This window comes from Marmota monax, unplaced genomic scaffold (assembly GCF_021218885.2).
Source record: "Marmota monax isolate L192 unplaced genomic scaffold, Marmota_monax_Labrador192_F-V1.1 WCK01_AAM20220418_F8-fsc00041, whole genome shotgun sequence".
NCBI lineage: Eukaryota > Metazoa > Chordata > Mammalia > Rodentia > Sciuridae > Marmota > Marmota monax.
The window spans coordinates 15,803,730-15,815,887 of NW_026695238.1; the positions used below are offsets into that span (position 1 = coordinate 15,803,730).

The following is a 12,158-nucleotide window of genomic DNA, read 5'->3' on the forward strand; positions in this document are numbered from 1 at the left end:
CCTTAGCCCCCCAGTTCTTCAGCATGCCTCTCTCAAGAGCAGGCACCTCCCTCACCCCGGTGTGGCCTTCAAGCCCTGGACAGTCAGCACTGACTGGTACTCTTATTGGATTACAGTCATCCCTCACACTCCTACAGTGTCTTTTAGAGCAAAAGTTGCCTTTCGTCCATCTGCACTCCAGATCCATGGAGCTTTCAACCAATGTCTTTTCAGTTTTCCTCTCTGGCACAGGTCCTCAGCCCTTCTCTGACCTCCATTGCATTTTGCAGAGTAAGTGCCAGCAGCTCAGGGGATTGACCTTCAGTTCAGGCTTGGACAGTGTTTTCTTATAAGCAGGCTCAGTTTCTCTGAGTTCAACATTTTGCATTTTCTTTTATGAAGATAATTTGACCGACAGAACTAAGGAGTCTTATTTAGATGTGAATTTTTCTGTAATGTAGAAAAGAAATTCTGATTCCCCCCATTTATTTTTCTCAATTTCTTCACCAATCTGAGTGGTCACTGTGTTAGTCACTTTGTTAAGGAATTAAGCAGTTTAGCTTCCTTCCTACTAAATCCCGAACACACACACACACACACACACACACAAAACATTCATTCATTCAACAAACATTTATTAAGTGCCAACTTTGTGCCAGAATCATTTTAGGTGCTGAGAATGTAGCAGAAGAAAACAGAAAAAATCCCTGTCAAGGATGAGGGCCCGTTTCTCTTTAGGTTAGTGAGGTGGCCAAAGTCTTTAGGTTAGTGAGGTGGCCAAAGACTTTAGGTTAGTGAGGTGGCCAAAGGGGACGTTAATAGTCTCCTGGTCCTCCATGTTGGTCATTTAGGGGGAACGTCAGCCCTATGAGAATTAGCTGAAGGAAGTGGGTAGAAGACTTGTAAGGGCCACAGCAAGGTTGTCTTAAAATACCGAAAGGACTCCGAAGGGGAAGGGACTGAGCTTGTCCCTCTTTGCTGATTAGATCCTGGAGGCAAATGGTAAACAAAATACCTTCTAACAGCCAGAGGAGAGGCTGCCTTGCAACTCCTGGGGCTTCCATTGCTAGGGCTAACCCCCAGGGGCCGGTCACTACTCTAGGTGGATTCCTGTTCAAGCCACAGATTAGACCAGTGTCATTTCCATTATGCTAAATAATATTTTGTAGGTATTTTAGGTACTTCAGTTTTGAACACACACACATGCATCCTTTTGCAAATCCCTTGCCATTGTGATTATCAAATACGGACCTGACCCATGTGCAAAATTATAATTATTACATAATTATAAAGCAAAGCAAAATTGCAGACACCAGGGCCATTCCTGGAAGATCCCACTCCAATCTGACCTGCAGGTTCTGCGAGCATAGTAAAACTGCTCTCCTTGGCAGAACCACCTAGCTCACTGGAAGGCTCAGGCCAGGCTTTTACTGCTGGTAAAGATTCCCCTGGACACTGATTGCAGATGCAGACTTGCTGACCCTACGCCCCAGAGAGGCTGATGACACAGATTTAGAGTGGGACCCGAATCTGTTTCCTGAGGAATGCTTCTCAGGAGCCTGGGGGGCGTCCCTCCTCCATCCCATGGCCTGGCCACCAGTGCTGCATCCTGGTGCTCGCCAGAGTCTGGGAGCACAGCCTGGAAATCTCCCCTGGTACCAGCAGAACAGTTGCCTTCCCCTCGTTGACAGGTGCTTGGATTCTCACGGGCGGCACCCATTACGGCCTGATGAAGTATATCGGTGAGGTGGTGAGAGACAACACCATCAGCAGGAATTCGGAAGAGAACATTGTGGCCATTGGCATAGCAGCGTGGGGCATGGTCTCCAACCGGGACACCCTCATCCGTAACTGCGATACTGAGGTACGGGTGGGATGGGGAGGTGATGTGGGAGAGAGCTAAGGACATGGGGCTGTGGCCTGGATACCAGGGCTCTGGGGTGTCCAGGGCAGCCTTCGGAGGCCTGCCTTACAGGGATGGCCTGTGGGTCTCTGGATTGCGCACAAGCATGGCATGCTTCCGGAACTCCCCAGAACCGCCTGATGGTGCGTGTGCTTTATTGGTTACAGTTCATTCCCAGCAACTTCACGTTAGTGTTGGCTCCTTCATTCTTCATAACCAGGACCTGAATCCACCCCAAAATACTGCAAATGCCGGTGTCATACCTTCATTGCTTGGCTACACCCACAGGCATGCAGGCCAATTACTGTGCTCCCTACTTAATTTGGCAGTGAGAAGGCTGTGAGACCCACCTGGCTAATGTTTCCTGTGAATGTATCCCAGAGGAATCAAGGCACCTTTCAGGTTCAAAACACAAGGTGGCCACATGGGGTCTTTATCAAGTGTGGAATTTTTCAGACAGTATTTCTGGTGAGTTGAGGACCTTAAGCAATGGGTGGTCCCTGCCCAGAAGCTGTTTAGAATGTTTAGAAACCTTAATTTATTCTCCACCTTCTTCCACCTAGGGCTCTGTAGAAGTTCACGCAGTAAATATTAGGGAGTTTCAGGATCACTGTGGTGCGCCAAGGAGAGTGGTGCGCCAAGCGTCCCCACGAGGCAGCATGGTAGAGTGGAGGAGGGTGGAGAGGAGTCTGGGTGTCACTCCTTTCCCAGGACACAGTCTTGATCCAGGTCCCTCTGTGACTTGTTCAAATCACAGCCTGCATAGTCACGGGGTAAATTTATCTAAATGTCTCAGTGAATGGTGGTTTCTATTATTACTAGATGCTCAATAAGCAATGGCAAAATGGTCTCACAGTAAATGGCACCCTCAGGGATGAGGGGCCCTGGATCAGGGTTTGAAGGTGGCAGCAGGCTGGGTGGGACTGAGTGCCATCTTCTATCAGCATCGCTTGTCACGCGCAAGGAGTCACCTTAGAGTGGGTAATTATCCCCATTGTGGATACAGTACAGATGTTAATTTGCAACATCTCAAAACATCCCTGAAGTTTGTGGTTTTACCCTTGAACTAGAATGAAAAGACTTCAGGGTTTCCCTGGAGGCTGTGTAGGGGGCCATTCTCCCTGGAGGCCGTGTCGGGGTTCTTCGGTCTACAAGTAAAACATGAGATGATGTGTAAGGATTTAAGGGAAGTGTCCATCACTCAGAAATGAATAGACAAACAACCATCCATCTGGAAAATAAACACTGGGTCAATAATTTATGCTGGGAGCCATTAGCCAAGTTGGTATGACAATTTCCTTGCCAGCGTACCCCATGTTGCAGTGACATTGAATGTACGTGACCTTGCTCAAGGACCAAGGCAGATTAGGGTGTTCCCGGTTTTAAGATAATCGTGTTTAGGGCGTTCCCAGTTTAGGTTCCAGGTTTAAGGTTTAAGATTATTCCTGCTGGGAATAGGGCGTATCCTGCTGCCTGAGTTCCCCTTGAGTTCTCACGGGATTCAGACAGTATATTTTGGGAGACAGAAGCCCAGTGGAGGTGGATTTGGACAGAGAACGTGGATTTGGGCAGAGAATGTGGATTTCCCCAGAACGTTATTGTAGACGGCTGGTGTGAGTTCGGGAATAAAGAGTTGCTGTTTGAATCTACAAGCTGTGTGGTGGCTCGTGATTGTGTGCCCAGCCAGACTGCGGCATTTGTGCCCAGCCAGACTGCGGCAAATTTACTTTCCAGAATATAATTTAAGGAATAAATGGAGCTGAGAAATTAGACATAATATTTAATATTGAGAAAAATTCTGAGAATGCCACATCTAGTTGTATATCAATAAATCTGAAAAATCTCATGAAAATTGATATTTTTTCTATAAAACTATAGTTTTCCAAAGTTGATTTAAGAAGAATGAGAAAATACAAGGAGAGGAATTATCCCTGAGTGATAGGTAAAGGGCCAGGAAAATTAACCTCCCATATCACACTGAGTCGGGTGGTTTAAGCCAGTGAATGATGATGATAGTCTAGCCGTTGCTGATTTAGAAAATGTTTAGAGCCTTCCATTACATACAGAAGCATGGGATCTTCATAAAATTTTGGATAAAGAGCAAACCTGTGCTATCTGTATCTAGAGCATAAACTATTCGTATAATAGGTCCAGCAATCAGACTTGTGAATGTATCACTAGAGAATATAATACTTGGGCAAAGATGTTCACTGAAACATTTCTTATAAGGCAAGGGTTGGCATAAACCTAAATATCAAGCAATTCTTATTTCTCAACTTCTATTATTATATTTTTATTATCTGATAACATTTATTATTAGATGGGGAAATCTTTAGGTGGGTACTTTGCAAATATGAGGGAAAAAATCACGGAACTATTAAAATATGTTATTTCCAAAGGTGTTCTGAAAGTATAGGAAGTATAATTTTTTAGTATGAAATTATGAAATATATTTATACATATAAAACATAAATATCATTAGTTACCTAGAATAATACCTGTTATAAATATATGTTATATCTAGAAAGAACTGAACATACTAAGCTATTGATGTGTCTATCACTGGGTCATGGAATTAAGCATAATTATAATTTCCCTCTTTCTTCCTTTATTTCATTTCTATGATAAATGTGTTGCTCTTAGAGCCGTAAGGCGCTAGCTCTGTTAATGACTCTCTTTGGTGATGTCATGTGGATTCACAGCACGTCAGACGATCCTGGGGCTGGTTTCCTGGTTTCTTTCCTCTTCCCCTGGTTTGCAGTGATTGGTCTTTGGTGTCCTTGGACCACCTGTTGGTAATAGCTTGGTGGCCACTCATCCTCTGGTTTCTATTCAAGGCTCCATGGCAGAACCCATCACCCGACGTCTAGCTGACCTAAACAATGCCACGCCTCACAAACAGGATCTCTATCAGTACTCACCCTCTCATCCCCAGCATCCGCTTTTCCTGAGGCAGTGCTTCACTTTAAAAATCACTGTGGCACTGTATGTGTATGCATTAAAAAAGATGGCGCAGGCATCTCCTGATTATTCTTGTTCTGCAAATTTTTCTTTCCTACTCATTACCATGCTTTTTTCCACATAAGTTTGGGAAGAACTTTGTCAGATACAGTCATAGGACAAAACAAGAATAAAAATGCACTCGCTGAGTGTAATCATGTTAAACCTTAAATTGATACTGGAAAAGTTGAAATTATTATAATACCCCTTCTTATTCCAGTAATATATGTCTTTAAGCTTTTGCAAGTCTGAGTCTTGAAAAATACTTCTGCAGATTTCTTTGTTAGGTTCTATGTTATTTCTAGGGATTTTATATTTTTTATGGTTATTTAGTGTGATTTTTGAAGTAATTTTTGCAGGTACATATGAAAGTATTGATTTGCTTATTGTTGTTTTGAATCAAGAGACTTACTGGACTCTTCCTACTTCTAATAATTTTTCAGCAGATTCTCTGACTGTTCTATGTTTACAACCACATTATTGTAAGTAACTTAAAAATTAAAACAACTCTTCCATTTAATTTTACCCTTTGTCTTTTGCTTATCATCTTGCATTGGCTAGAATTTTCAGAGTAGCGGTAGTTATGAAATCAGGGACCACAAGAGGCAATCCAGCATGCTGGTCTCATAACGAGTGGCAAGGGTTCTAGTATTTTACTGATCTACATGATTTGGCTAAGGTTCAATAGGCACCTACTTAACACAGTCATAAGAATCATCTTTTATTTCTAGTTTATAATTTCTTAAATCAAGAACGAGAGCTGAGTTCAGAAGATCTTTTGGGTTTATGGGTTATTAACTCATAATTGAGGAGGCTGACTCCTGAAAACAGCACAGAAGATTCCTTTATTGTTCTGCTGCCTTTAATTAACCAGTGATTTTTTTTTTGGGGGGGGGGTTGTTTGTATCCTTATACATCAGAGAGACGTATGTATAAGGTCTTTGGCTTTTTCTTCTGATTCTTTTCCAGTCATGGTTTTGGAATCAGGTTGTATTCTGGAAGAGCGTAAAGGAAATGGGAATTATTTGTTCCATGAAAGTTTGTGGGGCTCCTGTTCAAACTCATGGATGTGCCCGTTTTGAAAGTATCATCTCAGCTGTCACGGTCAGGAGTTTACTGCTTGGAGTTTCTAACTGGACAAGGGCCACTTAGAGAAGAGATTATGCCATTGGAATTTTACTTTCTTTCTGTTTTAGCTAGGATAGAAGTGATAAAAAACTGACCCACTAATTTTGTTCTGATTTCATACACATCATTAGTAGAATCAATAGCTTTGCTTTCCACATTGGGTTTCCAACTCACAGTCCATTCTTGGAGTCAAGGTCGTAACACCTTTTACTACAGCCCTGACAACTTGGGTGGACTAGAGAGTCAGGAATGCTCTGGGCAAGGATTCTTCTCCTGTTTTTGTCTCTAGTACTATTGGGACAAAGTGTCTATTTAGTTACTTTTTAAGGGTCTTGTTACTGAGTGCTTCTCAAGTGCAAAGACTTATATCCATTTCCTAATCCCTTGACCCTGGCACAGGTGCCAGTATATGGTAGATTCCAGACAAACAGGTATGTGCGCTTAACAGTGTCTGCCTCTGCTCGTGTATCCAGACACGTAGACACATGTGCACATGTACATGTGCACTCGCGTACACAGTCACACACACATGGGTATGTAATTTTTTGAATGCTATGCACTCTAGTGAATTTATACAAAGGAGCCCAGGGCAACTGACCAAGAACTGGATTGGGAATCTGATCTTTATAGTGCCACTGGTCATATATGTGACAGTGGGTAAGCTGGCCCAGCCATTTCGAGCCTTTATTTTCCACTATTTATAAGGAAGCCTGCACCACCAGATACTCACGACTCTTCTGAACCTAGGGATCTGGGAGGAGGCATCAGTGTAGTTGAGCCAAAGGATTAGCTTTACTGTGACCATAAGATGTCATCATGCGTCTCGGTCAATGAATAAAATCTCAGAGACAAGTCCCCTGCACTTTCCAGGGGTGTTTTTCAGCTCAGTACATCATGGATGACTTCACGAGGGACCCTCTGTATATCCTGGACAACAATCACACCCACCTGCTGCTTGTGGACAACGGATGTCACGGACACCCCACGGTCGAAGCCAAGCTCCGGAATCAGCTGGAGAAGTACATCTCTGAGCGCACGAGTCCAGGTCAGTGCTCAGGAAGTGTGAGTCTCGATGTCCATGGTAATAGTGGCAGCACCAACAATCGTGTCTGCCAGCTATGGAGTGAACCTGAAGACCCCTCCTGGGGAGCCACGAGGTCTCACAAGGGGTGGCTCTGCCCGGGTCCCTGTGAATTATGCCCTTTGACATGCTGAAGGCATGACTCGTGCTGTCTCCTCCACTCTCCTTTGTCAATATAGAATGTCTGCCATCTTTTCTTCCACTGGACAGCACTTAAGAACAAATAAAACCCATGATGGCAAATATAGTTTTAAAAGCAATGCCTTTAGTTAGGATAGAAATGATAAAAAACTGACCCACTTATTTAACAGTTGGATGGTTTGAATCTTGGCTCTTTCTGTGAATGTAACCACTTAAACATCAGTTTTGAGGGGACAATTCAGGGAAAGCCTTTATCTGATATCATAAGTGACATCCACCTTCTCTTCTTGTGGACAAGGTGTTGAGATGTGTCCTGCCATGGAACCAGATTATCTGGTGACTTAGTGACAGACCCTACCACAGGGACATCTTGGAGATGTTCCCACTCGTTTTCCTTTCACAATGGGATGTATTTACATGTACATTAAACTCTATTGAGAGAACACCCCACTGGGCAAATGAGAATCATTATTGTAAGATAAACTTGAACCTACTCTAATTATATCAGCCAAAGCAAACAAGCACAGATTTTAGCATTTTAAATATCAGTAACAGATTGCAAAATGGCTCCAAGTCATACTATTCCTAGTTTGGTACACCTAAATTCACTCATTGTGGTCAACAAGTAGTGTCAAGGTCAAGTCCACAGGCTGAGCATCTATTGCCCACATCCTTCCCTGAGCTCACAGGGAAGAAGCTCTGGGTGCACTTGCTCCTCAGGTAAGGGAGAATTTCTACTGAGTCCAAAGTAAAGTTTACTTTTTATGTTTTGCAGATTCCAACTATGGTGGCAAGATCCCCATTGTGTGTTTTGCCCAAGGAGGTGGAAGAGAGACTTTGAAAGTGAGTCCTCGTTTAGTTTTCGAGAAGATCGGTTACCAAGCTTACTAAAAATTTGTATTTTGAGGGCTTTTGGGTTTATCCAGTCTCTCCTGACTAGTTTCTTCTGTGACTACAAGAGGGAAGTGTCTTATACCATATGCTGTCTCCTTAACAGACACAGGTTGTTCCTCAGCAGAGGAGACTTGGGAGGAAGATTTGAAGTGACATGAGTAGGCTGTGTGTTTAGCATCAGCCTTGATAGTCAGCCTGCCAAAGAGGACAGGTGCCACTCACTCAGAAAACTGAAGGATCGCAACTAGTGTGTGTTTTGGAAAACCGACTTGCGTGGAGAGGAGCTATCACACCCCTATGGCCACCACGTCAGATATCCCCAGACCACCTGTGGCCCTTCCCATGAAGGGACAGGGCACCTATAACACTGAGCTCCTGAACGAGATCTCAGCTTCTCAGCCCCCACGTAGGCTCTGCACATGGCTGAGCTCCTCTTGCCTGCAGCTGGGCTTTAGTTGGTCTTTATAAGAGAGCATCAGGCTGACTGTATTTGAGTCAGTGTTTGAAGAGATCGTTTTTCTAGAAATAGGACATTGTGTGAAAGTCCTGTTTAACTCCTCTTATTAAGTAATTTCCATGTTGATTTGCATATGGCCCTTCTCCATCCAATTTGTACCCTGATCTTGGGTTAAAGATAACTCTAGTCGTTCACCTGCTCCCCCCCTTTGGCCAGAGAACATCCCTAGTGTTGCAGGAACTTGCCGGCAGAGTTACCTGGAATCCTAGTCCAGCTCCTCTCTCTATGCTTTTCTAGAACAGTGGTCTTTTCACTCCTTTGTTCAACAGGTATTTAACAAGTACCCCCACTGTGAGATCTGCTCTTGAGACCGTTGTTGAACAAAGGTCCTTCAGGGAAAGACTTCTCAGGAAATAATTAAAACGGACTTTTTTCCCAATGTGAACTGGTCACCAGTGAATACTAAAGAGCAGGAATACTAAAAAGAGGAAGAGGTGGAGAGAGAGTTACCGAAAGGTGGCTGCATGTATTATGCTTCTCTCACATTTTAGATTTGGAATGAAGATTTCTTGGCTTTGGATGGAGGGGAAGATCAGAGAGCCCCTGCAGGTCTAGGGTGGTATTTCCATAGCATCAGGCACAGAGGTCTGCTTAGCTAGCTCACAACACACAGAAGGGGCACAGGAGACCCGAGGAGGGGAGGGAGCAACAGCCGGCTGTCTCCAGCTCTGCAGCCAGCACATGCCCTGCACCCTCCTCCAGTGCAGGCAGAGGGCTCCCAGCCTGCTTGCTCAGCCGATAGCTGGGCTCCACACCCTCCTCTCGGGGACACATCTTCCTATGAGAAGCATTTAGTCTTGGAGGAAAGGGTCTCACAGTATCTGTGTGCCCATGTGCAGATAGATCACTTCATTCTGCTGTCACATGATTAGAATTCTCATTCCCCTATGCTGACCTCTGCAATTACTGTAAAGAAAATAAAAGTAGGGTACGTAGTTATTTTTTTGTTTTAATAATAAGGGCAAACTAAATTATTCAAGAAGGGAAATATATAATGAACAGAACACAAAATCTGGGCTACTGCTTTTAAGGTATTTTCAGACTTCAAAATATGAGTTTTAGTAACTTCTATCAGATAAGATACCAGCAGTAATGATAAACAGAATCTTAGTCATTGTCACTTAGAGCTATATCAACGTTTGGAATGCCTGGTTTGTAGGTAAGGATATTTTGAAGCACCTGTGGTGTCACAGGAGTCTTTGTTTTGGAAGTTGATGTTGACACAGGATGCCATAGGGCTCCTTACTGTTCTTAAAGCAGGTACAGGTATTTCATTTGCTTCGGATTTGAAATAGAAGTCCCCAAGGAATAAGTGCAAGGACAATGGGTTTTGTTCACTGACCTGCCTTAGAACCTCAGTTCCGAGCTGGGCTCTGGATGACCCAGGTCTCTGATGTCTGCTCAACTCTCTGCTCTCCCAGGCCATCAACACCTCCATCAAGAGTAAGATCCCTTGTGTGGTGGTGGAGGGCTCTGGGCAGATCGCCGATGTGATTGCGAGCCTGGTGGAGGAGGAGGACGCCCTGACGTCTTCCATGGTGAAGGAGAAGCTGGTGCGCTTTTTACCCCGCACAGTGTCCCGGCTGCCCGAGGAGGAGACTGAGAGCTGGATCAAATGGGTGAGCTCAGGGGCAGAGGTGGAGAGCTGAGGGAGAAGAGGCTGAGCTCGTGGGAAGGGGGACCTCACACGTCCCACTCCACTGGTTGCTGCAGGTGCTTGGTCTGTCCTCTGAGACTTTGAGGCTCTGCTTTGGCCCACACCAAGCGTCCTGCTGGAAACGGAAATGTGGATGAGCTAAGTGACTCTCCAAGCGTCCACTCCTTCTAAAGAGTTTAAATGCAGGGCAGTTTGCAAAGCTTGTAATCTGTCTCTTAGGCCATGATGCCACAAATGTGCTTCTGTGTTTTGTATGTAGTGGTGATGGCAAGGGAGGAAATCCCTGGTAATGAAATTTTCGAAGTGCAGACTCTAATTGAGCCTACATCTACTGAAGAAACTCCCTCCTGACTAGTTGCCATTCTGCACTAACTGCCTGAGTTACAGCTCAGAATCTCTCACCTTTCTTTCTGGATTATATGAGAAAGCTGAACTTATTGGAAAACTTACCAGGCTATTAATGGCCGGGCTTATAAAACTATTTGAACATGTTAGTGCTATACTTTCTCATTTTTCTTTGATTCATGATTGTTGTTGATTTGGAATGATTTGCTTTCCTACTGCTCAGCTTGTTAGAAGGTCCACATAAATGTCAACAGGTGCATTCACATCAACCCATTAAAAAATGGCCTTAGGTATTTGGATATTTTTAGGACCATGAGCTGCCACTTGGGAATTTTCCCTTAAAGAAAATAACAGACTCAGACAGAGAATCATTTTCATTATAGAGCCCATTTCATCATGAGACTTGAAGGTTAGATTTAGTATGCATCATAATAATGATGACTCTTTCACTATATTGGTATTTTAACAGTATTTAATCACAAATATCAAATGCAGCAAATCAGCGTCCTGGAATAGGGGAGACACTTTCCTCTTGCTTATGGTGGCCTTTGTCGTTCTTAGGACAATTCAGGGCAAACGAAATCCTAGTAAACAATGATAAGAGTCAACCCAGCCTTCTTGGGATCAGGAAATGGGACCCTTGTGTTCTTCTTTACTTTCACACAACAGGGATCCTAGCTGATCACCCTAGGGTGATATTGAAATGAGCAGGATACGAGTCCTGTCTGGATTAGACCTCACTGTCTAAAACTCAGAATGTAGAAAACACAGATGGACCTTCCTCCCGTGGCTGGAAAGTGGCATAGATGCTGAGTCGGGCCTCTCTAATGTTTGTTTATATGATATTTCTACTTGAGATATCATATTTTCCAGACTTTACTAAAGAAGCTAAAATGGGTAGTTTTATATGGAAGTTTTCACTTAGATTCTCTTGTGTCTGATCCAAGTCCAGTTGAGAGATATACACAAGAATCAGATTGAGATGAAAACTGCAGCTTTATGGGTGGTGAAGGCAAAGTTGAAAGATGAGGTGTACAGTTGCCTCCTTATGCCGAGGCCCAGGTAGGAGAGGTGGGCCCACCCAGCACGGCAGCACCAGGGACCTGCTGGCCTCCCCACCAGGCAAGGCAGGTGGTAGATGCAGACCAGAGCCCTAGCACTCTGCAAGGAGCAGATCCCAACAAGATAAGCAGCCAAGGGCTGTTTGGGCAAGGCCAGTGTCACTCCCCACCCTGAGTAGGTGAAGGGTGAGAGTGCCAGGGGACCAGTTCCGATGGTGCTCCCTGTGTGGCAGTCTGCAGAGAGGAAGGGAAGGGTCACCCTCCTCTTGTTGACTGATTCCCTACATTCTCATAACTGAATAGGTTGAGTCAGTTATAAACATATAAATAGACCGATCCCAACGGTCTTGTATCAAAGCAAGATGTTGAATATTGATCTCCAGTTTCAATGTTCTCTGTTGGGTGGAAGAAATTCAGTGGTCAGTGTAAGGATATTCATGGGGAAGGAATAG

The 12,158-nt window shown here is 44.1% G+C and overlaps 1 protein-coding gene across 2 annotated transcripts in view; it reads left to right on the forward strand.

The window, feature by feature from the left end:
• Positions 1-12,158, forward strand: part of Trpm8 (transient receptor potential cation channel subfamily M member 8) — an 84,846-nt gene that overhangs the window by 18,621 nt on the left and 54,067 nt on the right. For both annotated transcript variants that reach the window (XM_046439932.2, XM_046439934.2), the window contains exons 6-9: positions 1,671-1,843; positions 6,881-7,055; positions 8,008-8,075; positions 10,065-10,262. In XM_046439932.2, coding sequence (XP_046295888.1) covers positions 1,671-1,843; positions 6,881-7,055; positions 8,008-8,075; positions 10,065-10,262 — 614 coding nt within the window. The remainder of the gene's footprint in view (positions 1-1,670; positions 1,844-6,880; positions 7,056-8,007; positions 8,076-10,064; positions 10,263-12,158) is intronic.